This window comes from Anarhichas minor, unplaced genomic scaffold (genome assembly GCF_050575085.1).
Source record: "Anarhichas minor isolate MPS153535 unplaced genomic scaffold, ASM5057508v1 ptg000029l, whole genome shotgun sequence".
NCBI lineage: Eukaryota > Metazoa > Chordata > Actinopteri > Perciformes > Anarhichadidae > Anarhichas > Anarhichas minor.
In genome coordinates, this window is record NW_027466475.1 from 774,222 (window position 1) to 794,902 (window position 20,681).

At 41.1% G+C, this 20,681-nt stretch overlaps 1 protein-coding gene across 1 annotated transcript in view; it reads left to right on the forward strand.

Annotated features, from left to right (window-relative positions):
* Positions 1–20,681, forward strand: part of nrg3a (neuregulin 3a) — a 300,683-nt gene that overhangs the window by 241,257 nt on the left and 38,745 nt on the right. The window contains exons 3-4 of the mRNA XM_076104198.1: positions 2,479–2,552; positions 5,303–5,305. Coding sequence (XP_075960313.1) covers positions 2,479–2,552; positions 5,303–5,305 — 77 coding nt within the window. The remainder of the gene's footprint in view (positions 1–2,478; positions 2,553–5,302; positions 5,306–20,681) is intronic.

Genomic DNA, 20,681 nt, shown 5'->3' on the forward strand with positions numbered 1-20,681 from the left:
GTTTACCACTGCATGTTAATTTATATCCACCTGCAGTGCTAGTCAAGCTGCAGAAAGCACACAGAAATGTAGTTTTATACATATAAGTAATACAGTATACATGTAATTTCAGAGAGATTCAATTCAATGGCACCATAACATTTTATTTGTGTTTTTTTTGTTTAGACTCAGCATCAATGTCACAGAGTCTGTTCTCACCAGACGTCTCCTCGTGTGTTCCCCCTTCTCCCTCCCAACAGTGACGATGCTATTTAAGCAAACCACCGGCATGCACAGTCGAGTGCGTCTTTCCCCGCCTCCTGCAGCTCACATAATAATTGAAAATCGCTCACCGTAGATCAGAGACATAAAGAGGCTACACTCTGCACGGAGCAAAATCTTTGATATGTCACACTGCATTCTTTTGTAAGCTTGATCTCTATATGTACAGCTCCGGTGTTTTGTCTGGGTGGACGTAGATGTTCTCTCAGTTGGGTGCTTCAAAAGGCTGGGGCCGCTGGGGCATGCATATTTGCTCTGCTGTCAGCTTGTCAGAGCAGATGTAGATTAACTGCAGGAGTGTCAATGAAACAAATCCACAGTGGGGAACGGGAGGAAATGAGAAAAATAATTAAGAAAGTGATCAAATGATAGATTGAATAGATATAGTAGGGTCACATTTAGAGAGGTAGCACAAACTACTTTTCTGAAGTTTCTATATGTGAGACTTTCCTCAAGAGGGACAGAGAGAAACAGAACAGCAAGTGAGGTACAAATAGCCAGAGGCAAAGATTAATATCCAAACCAACTGAGACACCCAATTAGGCTTTACACCGCATACTGGAATTTTAGTCTCCATGCTAGCACTGTAAAACACATTTACTTCTATATGTTGATAAGGATGCAGTTATTGAGCTGAAATTAATTAAAAACACATACTCGCAATGCACAGCCTTTTCCTGTGACATTTTCTGAAGAGCGGCCCGAGAACATTTCAGAATTCATTAGCCGCTTAATGATCATTGCCTGACTGGCACTCTCAAAAATGCGCCAATCAAATTCATAAGTTGAGATGTCTTGAAGGTTTGAGGACTACCCAGAAACCACGGAATGTGTCTTCAATTAATTGAGCACTCTTCATCAGAATTGCTTCCTCTTGGTGGCTTGTAGGGGTTAAGAGAAAAAGGGAAAAGAAAATCGACAGCAGACTCATCGTCACTGGCAAGTTCAGCTCCATCTTAACACAGTTGTTACTCCTTGCCTGTTTTAGGAGAAAGTTCTACATTTGTCTTTTTCTGGGAAGATTTCATGCCACCAAGCAAGGAACTTGAAACTCATTCAGCAAAACAAACACACAAAGGTTATAAGGTCTCACCTAATAGGGATTGGATGCTCCTTTTCTGCTGCAGCCTCAATTTGTGCTTTTTGCTGAAAAGACAGATGTCTTCTTCGAGAAAGTTCTCTCATATTGCAGGTTTCAACCCTTAAAAATCACCTCTCTATTCATTTATTCCAGTCAGTTTGCCTTACTTTACACTTGTTTGCAATCCGGCTCATTTCCACAAGGACTGGACCTTACCTGCATTTGTCTCAAAACATGAGAAGGTGCTTTTCATGCATCTTTTGGATTTACATCAGTTGTAGTCAGTGGTGCAGTTCAGGGTATATGCTGGTATTTTTCAGTCGGAATTCCCTATCCTTCTCAACCTGGTCTCACTCCCAACTCACTTCGCCCCTCGCTGCCTGATACCGACGCACCAGGCTTTACAATTTACTCCAATATAAACCCATCCGCTTTATTATTTCCTGCTCAGAGCAAATGACATAGCAGAGATAGTCCAGCTTGAGATAGTCCACACAGACCGGACGGGAGGGGAAGTGAATGGGTCGAACAAACAAAGGACTTTTGTCCAAGAGCCCTTTTTTTGTGTCCTGCGGGAAACTAAAAGTTGACATTTTGTCGTGTGAGTCGCAAGTAGTCACGTGACTTGTTCTGAACCCCTTATGATGAGCATTATTCAGTGGTGTCCTGCAATAGTGAAATCATGACAGACAGTCCAGCACGAGAAGCAAATCTAATCACGTGAATAAATGCAAACACCCAATTAAGAGATTATCTCCACGTAAACAGTGGCAGGAATGTCTCTGATTGGTTGGCCATCAGAACTACAGTTACCTTCAGATCCTCCCCCCCCCCCCCCCCCCCCCCCCCACACTTGCCGTGTTGGTTTACCTCAAATAATCAAACAAAATATGGCCTTTGGATCTGATTAATGAAAATAATAGGGAAGATGAAGCCAACTACTCAATGTGTTGTCAGAGTTACAAACGACCTTGCTATGCAACATTGGGGCAACAGTGACATGCAAGTCTCACATATTACTGTTTATAACACTTTCCTGGACGGGCCTCCAACAAATTGGGTAATAATTTAGGAGCATACCCACTTCTGTTGTAGTGACTGATGGTTTATTGCTCTCTCTCTCTTTTCACCACCAGGTGTCGAGAAGGCTACCAGGGAATCCGCTGTGACCAGTTTCTGCCCAAGACGGACTCGATCCTGTCTGACCCAAGTAAGTTTCCACATATTCTACTTCAATGTTCTCAGTGTACCAACATCTATCATTAAACCATGACATCAAATGTGATTGATAAAAGTAAACATGAGGGAAACTGAGAGGGTCATGTATCTTAAATCATTCTGATGAGGTTCAACTGGAGTATTGAGCCACATAAATAAAGCATGAAGGGGAATCAAATCTTCATGAATGTACACCAAGACCAACCATTGGACCATTTGCAAACATCCCCACAAGGCAGAGTGTTGTATAATAATGTTGGGTGTGTGGGGACGGGTGGGTTCAAAGGTCACAAATCAATCAAAATAATCAAATAGAAAAGTAGCAGGACATTAACTCTTAGGGTATAGTACATCTAAAAAGCTGTGGCCCGTATTGCATATTACCCTTGAAATATGCATATGGTATTGCTTCTGAAATATAACACATCTAAAATCTTGGCTGTGACCCTTATTGCATATTCCCCTTGAAATATGCCTCTATGGTATTTCTTCAGAAATGCAGTTAGTCATTGCAGCAGCAATGCAGTCATAGATTCTTCTCTTCTCTTGTCACGAGTCATACAGCACATTCAATTCTTCGTGCTCATTATGTAGATCTTGTTTCAGTGGGTTTTGATGCAGGTCCTCAGAAGCCACATCAATGCTGCAGGTTTTTTGGTGGAAATTTGAGAAACAATGCTAATACATGCATTGATACAACAGTGAAGCAAAACTGCTGAAAAAAACTTCTGAAAGTGGCTTTAACTGAATTCCTTCATTTTATGCAGATTAAAACATTGAATACATTGCAAGAGAGCGAAAAACTGTGAAATACCACAGCTTCCATGACCATTTAAAATAACTTCTCCAAAACAATCTTCTGTCTTTTAAGTAACAATAATTCATGTGTTTACTGCATTTCTACCTTTCGCTATTCTGTCTTTTATATTCTGCTCTTCCTTGTAATTTGTGCTCATATTACCGACTCATTTTCTCTTCTATTCCCTTTTCTCAAATACCCTCTGCTGCTCAGGCTAATGTCACTTCTCCCATGTCTTTATCCTCCAAATACATGGTCCTCTCAATGTCATACAGCTGAGGGAAGAACACAAATTGCCCTAACTTCTGTCTTTACAGCTCGCTATCTATGCCATATTAATTTCCCCCATTCCTCTCAGCTCATTCCAAAAAATATGCGACCTTGTCAGTGGGGCACTAACAGTGGGGCAGTACAATAGCTTATCTGTGACTTTTCAACCAACAAGGTGCATGCTGTAATAGCACCATTTACCATAAAAGGACATCACTCTGCCTTCAGGGATTTTTGCCTCATAATTGTCCAATGTCAAAGAAAAAAAACCCTCTCTGTGGTAATATTGTGAAATTTTAATTTCTCATTATGAGTATGCCCTACTTGATTGCAAAGGAGAATGTGCCATAAATGAGACATGTAGATGAAATGTGGCAAATGCAACAACACTGTTATCACTTGCTCTATGTTAATATCCTTTACTTTCCAGATCATTAATTAAGTCTCCGTAATGAGGTTTTTAATTCCAAGCAAGTATTGGGGTAATTGTCCTTGTTAGAACAACATTGGTGTTTAGTGAAGTGACACCCATCGCTGTGTTTGTACACCAAACCTACTGACCTGAACACATTGCTATAGCTAAGAACCGTTGCATTCCTCATCACTAAGACCATTTGTCAAATGTCAGGCGGAAACAGTTGCTGAATGCGTTGCTACTTTAATTGTTCAATTGATCATTGTGAAGAAGCCTTAAACATTAGACCAACTGGCCCATTGTCTTATCATTTCTCTATGATTAGTCAAAGAGCTCAGTCAAGGGGAGCCACAATCCAGTGACATGTTTTGCTCCTGATCCCAGTTTGTTTGTTGTCAACTCAAGTTTTGAGATTGACATTTGTGAAATGTTTACGTATTTTACTTAATTTACGTACTTATTCTAAGCCTAACCATATTATTGGGCCCATAACTTAACGTTACTTTTGTTGATTAAACCTACATCATTTGTCACCGCTACGTAATACACTGTTAAGAGGACATGGTCATTTCACGTATTTCTGTAAGATCACGTTGGTCCGTACCCAAGGACCCATTTTCTCATAATGAATCCAAACTATACGGTTGCATGTCCTGGCATTCTCTGTGTTATTAAAAGAAGCTCTCGGAACTGTTGCACCTTAAAGGCTCAGCAACTTTCCCTGCAACTCCAGGGGTGAAGAGAGTTGAATTTCAACATCAAGAAACAAAATTGATCCCTAACAAATCTTCACTATTACATCAAATTGGTTTTCTCGCCAAAGTTAGTTATTGATTGTTAATCTATTAATCAGCGACTCCATTAATATGATATTGCTGGGAGTTACCAAGTCATTACTTTTTACCATCCCAGCTGACCCCCTAACACTAAAGCTCTCTGCTTGTTTCAGCTTTAGCTCACACCACTTTCACTGATTCATTCCTGATCTTTTTTTCATCTATTCTTAGAAACATTCTCTAACTCTCTCCCAAATCTCTATCCTATTCATTTTTCTGATATTAACAATTGATTGGCCTACTTTCAGGTTATTCTTCCCACTGGCTTCCATCCTTCTCTCGACTGCCTTCTTTATTTCTATCAAATGAATGTTTCTGTTCTCCACTACAAAACACAATGTTGTATAGACTATGGACTTCATTTTTTCAGTAACACTACCTTTTTCTTTCCTCCTTTTTTTTATTCTTGCTGCTTCAAAAAGTTGGTAAGTGCAAAGTTGGAAAAGAAGAGAGGGAGATTGTGGCCTCCCTCTTCTTTTCTCACCCCCTCAGATAATCTTGTCACAGCATCACTCTCCTTGACTCCTCTGCTCGCAGCTCATCAAATCCTAATTTCCTGGGATACCTTTGTGTCTCCTGCTCGAGCTTGCCTCTGTGTTGACATCCTTGTTCCCCTTTCCAAATTTCCCTCCAGAAGGCCCCCTCTCGCCCCCATCTGTCTTTTGCTAACCTCCTACGTGCCATCCTTTCCTCGACACACATCTTGTCCAAGCGTCAGACCTCATCCCTTCTCCCTATCCTACAGTTCTCTGTCCAACTCGTCTCCTAAGACAAAGTGGCACAGCCCTCAGATGGACCGAGGCTTGAATTGTGCCAGCTAAAAAGGTTCACCAGCAGGGCAGACAAACGCTGCCGAGGACCTCTGGCACGCTGCGGCCTCGACGGAAGGGAGGGAAGGGCGAGAGTGAGGAGTAGAGGGGATAGATGAACGTGGACACATCTTAAGAGTCGGGCTATCACACTGTCTCAGGGTCCCAGAGGACAGGAAGAGAGTCATGAGTCCAATGGCAATACAAACAGAGTGAGAGGGCGATACAAGGCAAGGCAGAGAGAGAGAGAGAGACATTTTTGTTCCCTGGACAAAATAAAGAGTACTGCTCTATAATTTAAACAAGCCAGACGACAGAATAACAGAATCATAATATTAAGTAAAAGGCTTGAATATCAATAATAAAATGCAATACATGAATAAATGCCAGACAGGGTTTACATAAAGCATTTAAGTCAAAAAGAAGAAAGGAACAATAGGGCAGCAGCTAATGAATTAATGGATTAATCACATCAAAAAGCAAGTTCTGATTCAAGGTCCAGACTACAAAGAATTCAATTTCACAATGAAATAAAACAGAGAAAAGCAGCAAATTCTTGTCTCGTCTTTGCTTGACTAATAAATCAATTTGATCCTTGAAAAGCAGTGAAAAACCGACAGGCCACTTTGAAACTCATGCTGTGCAGCTTTCCAAACTAACAGAACATCATTTCAAAGTCTAGTTCAGATCCCAAAGTCTCCATAGATACCAAATATATCAGGATAAATGTGTGTGAAATGATGCACAAAACATCTAGCATGTTGCCACTTGATGGAATCCATGAAAAATACTAAGTCTTGGGCTTGAATATTTCATTCAGTGTAAATATCACATAGCTCCATTATAGAGTTGGAACAAGCCAACACAGAGTATGAACAACCTTAAAGTTGTGCAAGGTGGAGAAAGAGGGAGAATTGAATGTTATGGGGTTAGTTATTTATAGACTAATGGAGACTGGTGATTGATTTACTGACCAGTCAGAACAGCTGTTTCAGCTTTTAAAAGAGAAATCCAAAGATTTCATTGATTTCGCTGGACCACGCTGCTCAAACCAGGTGTACCGAGACTGAAATATCAAATGAGCAGCACCCTTAGCACTTTTGGTCTTTATATAAGTAGGTTTTAAGGCAAAGAAAGTGGATAGTGTGCACATCCAACCCCACTTGGGTACAGGTGCAGGACAAAAAAACGGCATTCAAAGGAAAAAGGAGAGGTTGTTCACAAGCTCAATGTTACAAGCTTCTAAAATATCTTTTATCGTTACAATGTTTTCACCTACAAGGTCTTCGCTACACAAATACAGAAGTGTGAAGGTCAAAACATTGGATGAACAGCTTGGAAGATTTACAATACAATCTCACGGCAGTTCGTGAAATAGTCACGAAAGTAAAGTAAAGTTTCATGTACAGGGACACAAACTGTCCGTTCCTTTTTGGGGACAGCATTATGTTACAAAGCGGCAGGTTTTTTTTAGGTTTAGGCAACAAAACCACAACATCTTGGGACGCACAGTGTCGAGCACCGGTCTCGTGGTTGAAAGTATTCTGCTGGTTGGATCCGCCCATCAAAAGTGTTTATTCTCGATATGAAATAATATCTTGGTCACTTTGTCAGACCATTGCATCGTCAAGTTGCTGCATTTCATTTGTGTCTACTATGAAAAGTGATCTTAATTGGCTTTCCTTTCACATTGTTTTTGTCCTGCGCAACACAGGGTAAAAAAAGACAATTTGTGTCCATGCACACAAAAGCAATAGATTGCATTTCGTGACTATTTCACGAACTTACATGATAGAGGCCTAAAATGTAATGCCTCACTCTGGTGGTGTCAAATTGATGTGAGCTAGTCAAACCTAAGCAGATTCATAAAGATTTTAAAACTTGTGTAAAATCTTACTTCCAACCAGAACACAATCTCAAGGCTCAAAGAGTTCGTCACCTTCCTCGCTTGATGGGATGTGTTTGAGATTTTTTTAGGTTTCCACTGAATCTGTCAAAGAGCAGGAAAGGTTCTTTGTTGCCATCCTTACATACAGTATGTCAAATCTTTTTTATTGCAGAAGAAACGGAATTGAAGCTGCTTTTGTTGTCGAGACATCTTTTGTTGTTCAATCTGGGAGGTTGCTGATTGGCACTACCCATTCTGAGGAACTTTCACAGAATTATGCAGTATTCAGGAGCTAACATAGACTAGACTCTAAATCTATTCTCTTTGAATAGTTTTCTGCCCGACCTCAATCTCATTCTTTACTACTTTCATCATCTATTCAGCCCGTCTGCAATTATTGCCTCGGTCACAAATTGAGAAAATACATTCTACCCTTCTGAACCGAATGCCTCGGAGCCGAGACGGTCTGGTTTAATGACACCGAGAGGCAGAGTCAAAATCAGCATACTTTCACCTGCAGTACAGGACATGCATCATATCACACCCCATAGTCACAGAGAGAGGGATTTAGAGATTTAAATCTGAAGACAAATTTAATTCACGCTATCTTTATGAGATCTGATTTCATGCCTGTGTGCACCGCAGATGATAACACTGCAGTAATAATGCAAGTCCAATTTCTCCTAGAATACAAGGCGTTTCACGTTGTGTTGCATGTTTCTATCCATAAGATATAAAGGAAGCATAAAATGTCATAGGCCAGCTGTTGAGTCAAGGGCGATGCAAGTCATCAAGGTTCCACTGAGCAAGTGATACGTTTTGTTTATTCACAATGCAAATACTTCCATTCCTGCTTGAGCTTTTAGATGATGCTCACAATAGAATTATTCAGTTCAAGGAGATCCGTGTTATGAATGAGCACAGTAGGACGTGTCCTTGGGCGAAAGAGCAAAACACGACCTATGAGCTTCAGGGGTGATGCTCTGTATTTGACGCAGACCAGAAGGCCCTTTAGGAATCTATAAAACATCAGACGCAGATCTATTCATGTAGCGCTATCTATATGTTTCATTAAGCAAGGTTGTGAGAAAACACGATGTGGGTGTTTGCGAACAAACTGCAAACTAGATGAGCAAAGTGCAAAGACATCAATAAAAGCTCCAAGTGTTACATCAAGCAGATATAGTGTACTGTACATACAGGGAGTCCACATGAACATTTATGGAATCTCAGACAATCCACAGAGATGTAGCCTTGAAACATGGTTTTAAAAGTTCTATGGGATTTAGAGCATTAATATAGCAGAAAACAACTATTTGCTATAAGATATAGCGGATAAAGTCTCTCTCCCTCTGTGTGTGCTGAACTCTGAGCATCTCTGTGCTTTGTTTATGTAGTTTGGCAGGCTGTGTGTGCATTTTCATGCATGTGCACAATAGCACTGCGCTCAGATGGCGGTTACCGCTAATAATGCCGTCCCAGCTGTCGTTGCAGAAGTTTAGCGCCCACACTTCGGTCTCCCCAGGTAATCACTGTTAGCTCCGTAAGCACTGTTGTCGTTGTTTGCACTGCTGGTGCTGTTAGCACCGTTAGCTGCTAGGCGCTGGCTCAGCTGTCTCCCTATGGAGAGCCTTGTGGAGGCAAGAGATATACTTTGAATTCTACATAAAAACCTGTAACGTCTTACAGATCGGGGATTTAAACTGTGTGTAGGATTCAGGGGCATTTATTGGCAGGGATGGAGTACAATATGTGTAACTCATTGGTCTTCATCAGTGTATAATCACCTGTAACTTAGAATGAGCCCTTCATATCTAAATAAGAAGCGGGTCCTCTTCACAGAGTTCTCCATGTTGCACCACCATGTTTCAACAGTAGCCCAGAGCGGACAAACCAAAAACCGGCTTTAGAGAAGGCCTTCGACGTTTCTACGTTACCTGAAGGCCACCGTAGTTTTCCGACTCTTAGAAAGGGAGGAGTGAGAGAATTATTCAGTTGGTCCTTTAAGTATCTTACTTGTTCATAAAAAGAGAAATTTGTCATACCTTTTTAAACGCATCCATATATATATTTTTTTTCAATTTAAAACAGCACACATAGTATGAGGTGTAGCTGAATAGAGGTAAAGAGGAAGCTGTGCAGTTGCAGCAACAGAGCTTGCATACCAAATGTCCTTGGTTTAGTTTTCTCACATTTCTTTAAGGGCATGTTTGTGTGTATGCCAGGGTGTGTGTTGTTTCTGTGCTCTACATTTTTTTTGCAATTTTGTTTCTGCACGGTTGCGTCTCCATCCTGACATTCCCACACAGCGTTGGGAGGGGAAAAGCAACATCTCCGGAGACATCTTGTTGCATTCACACCATCTGAAAGACTGGGAGTAAAAGAGCCGGATTAACGCTCAGAAGTACTTGACGTCTCTGGCATCAGCTGTGGTATCAGCTGTCTTTATCACACTGACTTATTGTGGCAAGGCAAATCCAACCTACTAGGATACGGATAAAGAACTGTCAGGTCTGCGTCTTGCAATAGCAAAGCCAGAGGGGGTCTAAGATGTGAAAGATGTGTGTCTCTTTAAAGCCTAACAATCACCAGGAGCAGATTGAAACCTTTAAATCCTGGATCAAGATTGTGTATTTTGTTCTTTATAATGTAGAAATAACATTGCTTGCATTGTATGAAGCTCTAGCTGCAGAGGCACAGCCTGTGTTTAGTTTAATTGGCGTGTCCAGGGTGAAGGAAATGGCAACATTCACTACACTAGCCATTAAAAACAACAAAAGATGACTCTCTTTGACAGCAGGTCTCTTTTGAAACCAGACGAAAATAATCCGCCTTACACATTAATAGACCGTGTGTGCTTGTTTGTGCTTGCATGGAAGACGCTGCACTGGATAACAATTGGTAACGTAATCTACGAGCTGCTGTTGAACTGTAGTAAATCAGACGATAATTACACACAGATTGCAAGTGCAAATTTAAATAAAAGCACAGAGAAAATTCGCCCTGCGCCTTCATGTATGAAAACCACACACTCAACAGCCAGAGTCAATACAGGAGCTACTTAGTGCGTTTATTACTTACATTAGGGTAATTTCTCTCCGTTCATGTCAACGAAATTTGTTACAGTGAACTTTGTTTCAAGATTGAAACCTGATGTGTAAAATAATTAACACAGGAATTTAATAGGAATAGGAAGTTCATTTTCTAATGGTATGGTAAGTCTCTCACTTCACATTGGCATGGCACCAAGAATTAACCACCACATTAATTTATGACACCATAACTGCGAGACAAGTTTAATCAAGTGGACCTATTGCAATTACTGACAATACCTTGAGCTAGCAGTTGAGAGTTTAAGTTGCCTTGGCATAACTTACATGTGATAGCAGTCAAAAGACCCATCTGAGACTGAGGCCCTGCTGAGAGCAGCACAGCTGATGCACACATTTACCAGAGAGAGAAAGGCTGGAGGTAAAGGGTCATGAGAAGACAGACAGGAAATGAATCAGGAGCAGGGCAGACGGGACCAAGGCAGCTGCCTCTGAGAAATGTCTCATTCTGGTGTCTGAGGTGTCCTTGTGGGGTTCTGAGCTTTGTTGGCTGCAATGTGACTTTGCAAATGGTCTGCCGTGGATTTACAGGACAGTCTCTAAACACTTTGCTCAACTAGAGACTTAGGCTAATCTCCCTGGTTCAGCTGCAGGGTGGAAACAATTATAGAGTTAAAAGAAAACCTGCATAGCAGAACCAATTCCAAAGTCTGTAGGGTGGACCTTCATATATCTGGCCGGTGAAATGCAGAAGTGCTTGTTAACACTGGTGTACCAGACACATGCACAGAGCTTTCATTGCTGCAGTTGCTCTGCTCAAAAATGCTAGTAGACACAAACAGACGGATCACTCACTGTTGCTGCTGTTCCTCTTACTTGTCTTTTCAATGCCACTTTTGTCTTCCAATCATGCCAGGACGTGTTACCAATCAAGTCTGTGTGCTCCACGATCGGATCTTTCTTGCGTTTGGATCTGATCAGCCCGACCGCATGCCGAGGTGGACTGACTCGCATTGATTTCGAATCTCAGTGAGGTGGAGACAGCATGTGGGCGCAATCCGGACAATTTATCAATCAATAGTCTCTCATCATCTTCCCCCCCACACAGGAGTTCCTCTCTAGAGCGAGAGCAAAGGCGTACTGCTCATGAAAACCCAACATTTCTTGATTGTGGTGCTTCAAAATCAAAGCATTTAAATAACAAAATAACGGGGGGACTTTTCTTGATGGGAATTTATAGGAAATTAAGAGTGAGTTTCAGCATTAAAAGCTATTCTTCGATCAAAAAACTACGCAGAGAAAAGTAACGTGGGACTTTTATTGTGACGGACTAATGTGTTTATCCAACAATTTACAGCCTCTCCTTTGATCATGAAATATATCCAATTATGTCCGATCAGGCAGCTCATTGTCAAGCGTGGACACACGTAAGCAGAGGCGGCTGAGTTCCGATCTGATCACAAAAGTCAAGTTGAAAAGGCAAGTGTAACCATGGCGGTTCATGTCCTCAGACCGAGCAATGGATACGCAAGCAATAAGATTGTTATTGTTTTAGTTGCACTCGAGAGCTAGGGAAGCGTAGCCTACGGGCTAAAATATTGCTGTGGCAGTAGATTCTCGGGAAAGCTCTGCCTGAGCCCCAAGTGTCACACAGTGCCTGAAGTTGTTGCTTGCCGCATGACAAACTGACTTCTCTGCAGGCAGACACGGTGATGTGGGACTGTTGCCAACAGAGATTTCATACTCACAGCAGGTGTTCTTTCCATTTCCCTTTCATTGTGGCTCAAACTTTAACCTGTGACGAAAAAGTGTGCTCTCTTTGGGCTGCTGAGAGGGAACATGTTTCCTGTTTGGCAGGCTATTTAAAGTGGCGGCGTCATTTACACCCAGCCTTTCCAGGTTCCAGGTGCACAGCAGGGCGTTGCCAGTTTGCTACCGACACCCCTCTCCCGTCAGCTTCCATTGAAACACACATGTATGGGCAGAGGTTAATTAGCGGCAGGTGCGCCGCTGCTGGCTCGCTCGCCATCTCGACCAACGCTCGGCCTCCACCTGGCTCAGCACAGCGAACGCCGAACATTAGAGCTCACAGCTTGTTTAACCGCCGTCAACAATCACAGAGGTATCGCTGAACAGCGTTATCGCGGCTGCTATTCCTGTGAGTGCAGCTGGTGAAAGTGAAGACCGGATGATCCGCTGGGTGCACACATATGGATTCCTGGATGTATTTCTGTCATCTCTGCGTACATTTCATTAGACGCAATTCATTGAATCAAGTTAAGTGAATGAAGAATATTGGACTTGTGCCAGAGTCTATAGCTTGATCAAAGTCAATCAGGTGCATTGTGCTTTCTGGCTAGCATTAGCGATAATAGCTGACCCTCTCCTTCACATTTCCCTCTGCCTACAACGACCGAATCCATTCTGCATTTATCTCTTTTTAAATGGACAAAAAAAAAACACACATGGGGCTATATTGTCCTCTAAAATGATATCCCTCCCTCTGCGGGTGAAATCAGTGGCAAACGCAAAATTGAGTATTACAGTGGAGCTTGATGGATGCTGATTGCTGACGCCAATTTACCTTCAGCCCGTCTATTGCAACGGGCAGGGACAGCGAGCAATCAGAAAAGAGGAGAGAGGGGGAGGAACGAACGTAAACTCATATTGATTGCAGCAATTCATCCGGCGTGCACCCCCCTGGTGCGACTTGGCTTTTCTAAAAATATTTACACAAGTGAATAGCAAAAGTTTTTGGTTGAATATCAAAAGCGGTATCTCTGTTGTTTGCTCCACACTACACGCCGTTGTTTTCTCCTATGTATCGTCCAGAGTTACCATCCAGCATCTGATCAAGACTTTTGGCTGTGGCCACATACGGGCCATAATGGATCTGGAAGGCCCAATTTAGAGTGAGATATGGGTCTTGTCAGCTGGTGCTTAATGAAGAATATGGCAGTGGGATGCAGATTATTGCAGAGAAGTGCAGGCTGATGGGCTCACTGCTTGCACCCACCCTCCAGTCACAGGTCATTAATAACTGGGCAAGGATGGCAGGCAGGGAGAGGCACAGTAGCACAAAGCTTGCTTCCTCTCTTTGTCTCTGTCTGTTCTTCATGTTTGTCTCTTTCTCAATCTGCTGCTTCAAGCTTGTGTCGTGTTTACCTTCTTTCCATTTATTTAATATTTAAGGGAGTTTGCGGGTTTGGGTTCTGTACTTGTACTGTGCTCAGATTAGTCAAAGTGCGGTGTGTAAATATACCGTTTTTAATGGCAGCCAGTGTTTTTCTTTATTTTCATAATTATTTGCATCTGCATTTATTGTAAATTGCATTGCAAATGCATTATTCAAGAAGCCAGTTTATGATTAGAATATTTAATGCTTTGTAGAAAGGATTTATCATACAAATTGTTCTAGACAAAGTGGAAATTATGTAAATATATCTTACATCAAACTACATTTCTACCCAATGCACAGAGATTTTCAGCCTAAAATGTGACAATTAAAATGTGTTTATTGCTGAAAGACACTCTCCTCCTCCACTCCCTAACTATATTATTCTTATTACAGACTGAAATAACGGCTCATGAAGAGAGAAAACTGCTAAAAATGAATAAAGAAAGTTGTTTGTTTTATCAATCAAACACGTACTATTTTTAACTAGATGATGAATGTGAAAACAAATGATATCTAAAATTTGGGAGATTGGAGTTAGTTGTTATTTGCCTGTCTTCTGTAATAACTTTGTATAGCAATTTATAACTTCTGTATGAAACTGCAGTGTTGTTGCAAAGCAGTTGCAAAGCAGACCAATCAGCAGCAGCATCAAGGATCTAAGAAATATAACTGTGTTTAAAGAAGAACTAATATTACATGATAATAGTGCCTATAACCGCCCTAATATTTCAGAAAAGCAAATGCATTTTCGTCATGGTTTTATTTATTTTATGTAACCCAAAAAACTTCGTTCGACGTCATGTAGGTGATTCGTAAATATTTAGCAGAGCAATCACAAACTGTAAACATTGTAATAGAGGGATGCAGCACTTTGTAGTCTGGTAGTGTCACATTGTACAGAACAGGGTGATGGCACATCACCAGGATGACCTGCGAGTCCAGCCGAGCCAGCGCACAAAAAAACATGCTCTGAATATGTTTGTCCCGCTGGCTCTGGATGAGAGACTGAGTGAATATTCGCAGCCAAACAGTGTGATGTCATTAATACCTTTTAGCCAGCCAACCTCAAAACTCGACCTTGTGTTAGCAGTTCATTTCAGAGATAAGGAGGTGTCCAACTCAAATGTGTTGGACACCTTAAAACACTTTAAAAGTGCATCAGGACATAATGTGGAGTATTGTAAAAGCAGCACATTTATTGTGGAATTAAATCCAACCATATGTGTTCATGTATTGAAAAGTTACATCACATGACATTAGCTTTATTTTTAGCACTCAACAACTCCACATCAACTTCTTGGCTGAAATCAGTATATTTTATAGTCAATGACAATGTGGAAAATGTACAGAAATGCACAAACGGTATGAAAAGATGAAATCAACGTTTTGTGCAATAACCTCGGCTTCACTTAGATGCATTACATTTTGTTCGGGATCATTGATTTAAGCAGCAGATAGTATGTTCACATTATTACAATTTTTGTTTCAATGAAAAGCTTTAAGTTACGTTATTTCAGTAACTTCTTGATGCAAGGTAGGGCAACAAAATATGGTTGTTGCTGCCTTGCGTCATTTTATATGTCTATATTTATTCTGTTGCCGTTTCTTTCGGTGTGACTTTTGATTCAGATATGTGTGTGTGTGTGTGTGTGTGTGTGTGTGTGTGTGTGTGTGTGTGTGTGTATATGCACAAAACTTCAGCAATTTAAGCAGCTGTCTCATCTAATGACAGCCCTCCCAATACCAGCTCCGGTGAGTTTAGCGATTATGACAACGTGCCATGAACGCAGGTGGAAAACGTGCTAATTGCCAGCAGACCTCTGCGATGGAGCAGTTGGATGAGAGAGGCAGTGGAGCAAAATTACTCCAAATTGCCTCGTCCAAATTGCTTATTAATGCTCCTTTTCTAAAGGTCTTTGGGTTGACAACTGAGGATAGTGTCGTTGTCCGTCAACGGGAGGCGAGAGATAAGAGTTTCAGTGAGATCCATCTCTACAAATCTTCTCTGTACAGATAGAAGCGTCCAGAGTGTCAGAACATTTAGTCTCTGTCTCTTTTTTCCCCGTTATACAAACACTCTTCTCATCTTTAAATGCTTCTCACTGCCTATTGGTTCATATTTTTCTCTATTTCTTATTACTCACCAACAGCCCTTTACATTGTGGAACACAGAAGTATCTATATACTGGTACGAGAACGCTTGAATTATGTATGGAGAATAATTAAAGCCATATCGCACCACTCCCTTTGTGATGTTAAAGAGAGAATAAGAGAACATTAAACCTTAAAATATTAATTAAAGAATATGTTTATGAATGAAGCATTTTAATGATTCTTGTATAAATAAAAGCAGGAATCAGTCTGCATTTTTTAATTCATCTTAAAGAGGTCTTACCATTTGTCTGATTTGGATGTTTGAGTAAAAACCTCTAACAATAACTAATTTGGTATTATTTTGGTATTTGATGGCAGTATCTACATACAGCACCCATACGTTATACCTACTTTACACATTTACAGTCCAGCTGTGACTAGTTTTATGTATCTTATTCATTTTATTCTTAGATTTGTTTACTGTAAACACTGGTAGAGAGTGTCTCTGAGTGTCGGAGATGTGAAACAGAAACATAGTAGGTATGTAGGAGAAGCTTAATTTGTACAGCACTTCAAAACAATTTGCAAAAAAATGACGATAAAAGCATTTAAATAAATATGTCGTACTTGCCGCCGTATCTGTTTATTTATATGCACCGGCCTTGACAAAACAAACTTGAAAGACAAGCTCGCACCCCTCAACAAAATTCACTGCAGCATTAAAATATAAAAATGATTTGAATGAATACCAGAGTACATAAAGTATACGCTGATAAATAACCCAAAAAGTTAGTCCAAAAAAATAATCAACTGCCACTCATCTACACTGATCTGTTCTACCTCACAGCCCTCCAGTCAACCCTCCTGCCCTTGTTCCTCCGTCTCCCTTTCTCTTTATAAGGCTGAGCTCATCGCACTATGGATCCCTCCACCCCCTCAGCTCAGCCTAAATGGAGACGGTGTCTGGGTACATTAGGATACGCTGCTGTGCCTTTGCTCCACCTAGCTATGGCTCTACTCCAGGGCCTGCAGTCATTAAACCTCTGGGAACAAGAGAACTGATCAAGGATCACTGCTCGGGTTGCATGACCATATTAAACTGCACTGCACTAAGAGGAACAAGAGTCCTTTATTGCTGGGGAGATAAAAATAACTCCGGCTATCCCCAGATTACCTTTCTTGCACCACCATCATTCTGGATTTACTACTTGACTGGTTGGTTTGAGCCTTTTATACTGAAAAAATTATAAACACACAACGTAACTATGTACATATTCTTGTGATATCATTATGAAATAGTTGGACAGTTGGTTCAGGCTTCAGGGTTTCAGTGAAGTCACTTTTTAGAAAGAGGGAGTTGTTTTTCTCTAAACCAATCAGACTGGCGTACAGTGTTGCCACCCTTTCTCCGTCACTATCAGTCTGCTCAGAAGCTGCAGTATCTGTTGCTAGGAGCACATAACTTTTGCCACATCAGATGAAGAAAGGTCTTAATTTTTAGGGCTGCTATGCAGCTCGGCTGGTTGAAACCAACCAGCGATGTCACCTGGTCGCTACGTTTTGCTAAACTCCCATCCTCACCTTCACTCTGTTATTGGTTGTGGGATACACCGCCACATGGGCCCAAAGGCTCTTTGCTGATGCCCAAACACAGAAAAGAGAATATACAGGAAAAGGACAGGGTCTCTACTTTTAATAGTTGTTGACTTACATCAACTGGTACAGATGTTTTGATCTCATCTGCACTTGTTGCCATTTGTGTTTGGATTTTAGAAGAGATTGTCTCGGTGATTCCACAAGCAGGAGTCGCCCGTGAGCACAACACCAGACCCATTTAAATCACTGGCAAAATCAGAGATATAGTAGTGGAATTGGTTATTCATGTGGCATTTTGACTTTATTCTCGGTAAAGAAATAGAGAGCACAAGGAATGATGGACAGAAAGAGAGAGGCGGGGGGGTGGCTGGCTGTCTCGAACCCTACGTGACTTAACTACATGACAAGTGTCCTGCCCTGCTGAGTCCAGGGTTGCCCTCTGTCTGTCTCTATCCAGCCTCTCTCTTCTCTCTCTCTGTCAGACCTCCATGCCCTCCAGGCGCTGCTTACTAAAACTCATCTTATCACTTAACAGAACTACCCAAACTCCCTTTTGATATGCCCTGTCCCTCTCTCTCTCTCTCTCTCTCTCTCTCTCTCTCTCATAATCCTCACTCCTGCCGCCTTCTTCGTTCCGTTGCTTTTGGGAACAGTTTACTCTTCCCTACCTCCCCCTCTCTTACTCATTCATCCTTGCAAAGCCTGCCGGCGAGCCAAGCTCCTCTCGGTCTCTCTCCTTCCTTCCTCCTGGTTTCCAAAAGCCCCAGAGGCTTCAGTGATTCACTGGCTGACCTTCCTCTGCTTCATCTAGAGTCTGGCTGGCTCAATTTCTCCTTTACACTTCTGCAATTTGCATGGAGTCAGTCCTATATGTACTTCTTAAAATGTGAAGTCTCTAACATTTTGTGTGACGCCCATGTCTATAATGTATAATAAACATACTTAATGTTTTATAATCTGCATGTAGCGCCGTATGATTATAGCACTCGTAAATATTCATAAAGCTGTAAAACAATATTCATACCACATTATAAAGCATTTTATGATGACTTATAAGGTCAAGTGTCATAACATTTCATAACTGCTTTATGTCACTCACTGACATTTTCTGCAAGGATCATCATGTATTATAATACTCATAGTTGCAATGCATTATAATCACTGCCATCGTGTTCATTGTTTGCTCTAAGTGAAAAACAAGTCTATAAGTATGTTTATAATGCATATAGAACATGTTACTTTAACCTACTCACTGGAGGGGCAAACTTTAGGATGCTGATGAAGTCCTTAAACTCACACGCCATTATGATATATGTTTTATTGTTGTGATACAACATCATGAAGCTTACTGAATGCTCTCAGGTTAGTGTATTTAAACCAACATTGTCAGCTTATAAATTCAGTTTTAACGATGTGTAATACTGATGAATTGCAGAGTAGGGAGCAGCAATGTACATGGTGACTTATGGGCGTAAAATATAGCAAGAAATAAAATTATTGAAATGAAAGCAATGAAGTAGTCAGTTACACAATTTATTTTTATAGGTTGATCATGAGCTGCTTCGTTTACATCGATCATTGTAGCCCTATACCCGATAGACTGAATAACGCTTGACTGCAGAATATAATCAATCAATTACTATTCTTTAACATGAGCTTCAATGCATCCACCTTACATTATGCTTTTTGAATAAAGGACCCATGTTGTGCTCTTTCCAAAGCTGAAAAACACGCTTGCTTTTATTCTATTGCTGGTTAACTGGAGCTGTTGCTCCTTCCACCTACACTTTTGCCTGCAGCTTAACGCAACAAGCTCACATCTGTTTTATTGATGTATTTCAAAGGCATTCTGGGAAGAAATTACACAAAAAGCACAAGCTGCAGTAGAAGTAGACAAGGCCTGGTGAGGAAAAGTGGGTACATCAAGATGATAAATTGCATCGAATCACGGAATAACACCAGGAACACACTGAACATTACAAGCTGATGATGCATAACAGCAGAATATAAAAATATAAGAAGGGTACAAAGTGTTACAGAATGAAAAAAGGTGACGAGAAAGCCCTCACAAATGCAGTGTGTGTGTGTGTGTGTGTGTGTGTGTGTGTGTGTGTGTGTGTGTGTGTGTGTGTGTGTGTGTGTGTGTGTGTGTGTGTGTGTGTTTTTGCAGGTTTTAGCCTGAGGGCCAGAGATGATGTGTTCTCAGCGATGCGACCCTGGTGTTGATTGACAGCTCCCTGTAGGCGTTCCCACGTTGACTCAGAAGTTGTTCTTCCTGTTAAACAGCACGGATTATAAGATTGGACCAGTTACTACGAGTCTAAAATACTGAATCCCATCTCAAGCCAAATGTTAAAACTTCCAACTCACCACCATTATTTGACATTTAAAACGTTTACTGTACTGTAGATTTTACATAACTTTTCTCCCAGCTCTCAGAAACATTCATATTTCTGAATACACTTCAGACCCATTTAACTTCAAGGCTCCAAAACAACATCAGTAATGTAAGATTCGTCCTTGTGCTGCACCAAAAGCCTCAGACAATTCATTTGAGAGAGAAAATGATTTCAACGCAATAACTCAAAGTCGGTTAAAAGTAGTGTTGTATGGTCGGACCGCTCCGTCTCATTTTGTGTCACTTTGCTTTAAGCTGTGCGGCGAGCAGGAAATAATGTGAGGGAGGTTACCGTCGAATGGAGGTGAAGACTGCATTTTCTTTACTTAAAGCCAGAAGAAAAAAACCGAGCAGTGAATGTGCATTTGCTGGTGTCTAATGGGCTGAACTCCCACCTGGATCACAGAGGATGAATGGGCGTAATGCAAGGATGTGGGTAATATTTGCTTCCATGGATGATAATTTGGGCAAGTGTGATGGTTTTCAGGGTGTGAAGACTTGTGCGGTCAACGCTGGATCTGTGAAGCTGCCATTCTATTGAACTGTAGTTAATCTCTTAATGCACTGATGAAGTGAGGTTTTCACACGAAAGACGGTGCAGAATCCTCGAGAGACCGAGAGGAACGTGGAGATTTTGAAAGTCCATTGTGAAAGAGGGTACAGGGTGAAAGAGAAAGCATTTAGAATGAGAGCAGAAAGATACTGTTTTCTGTTTGTTTGGTTTGTGTATATTCAACCAAACTCCTTTCAAAAAGTTATCAAATTGAACCACACTGCTGATCACTGTT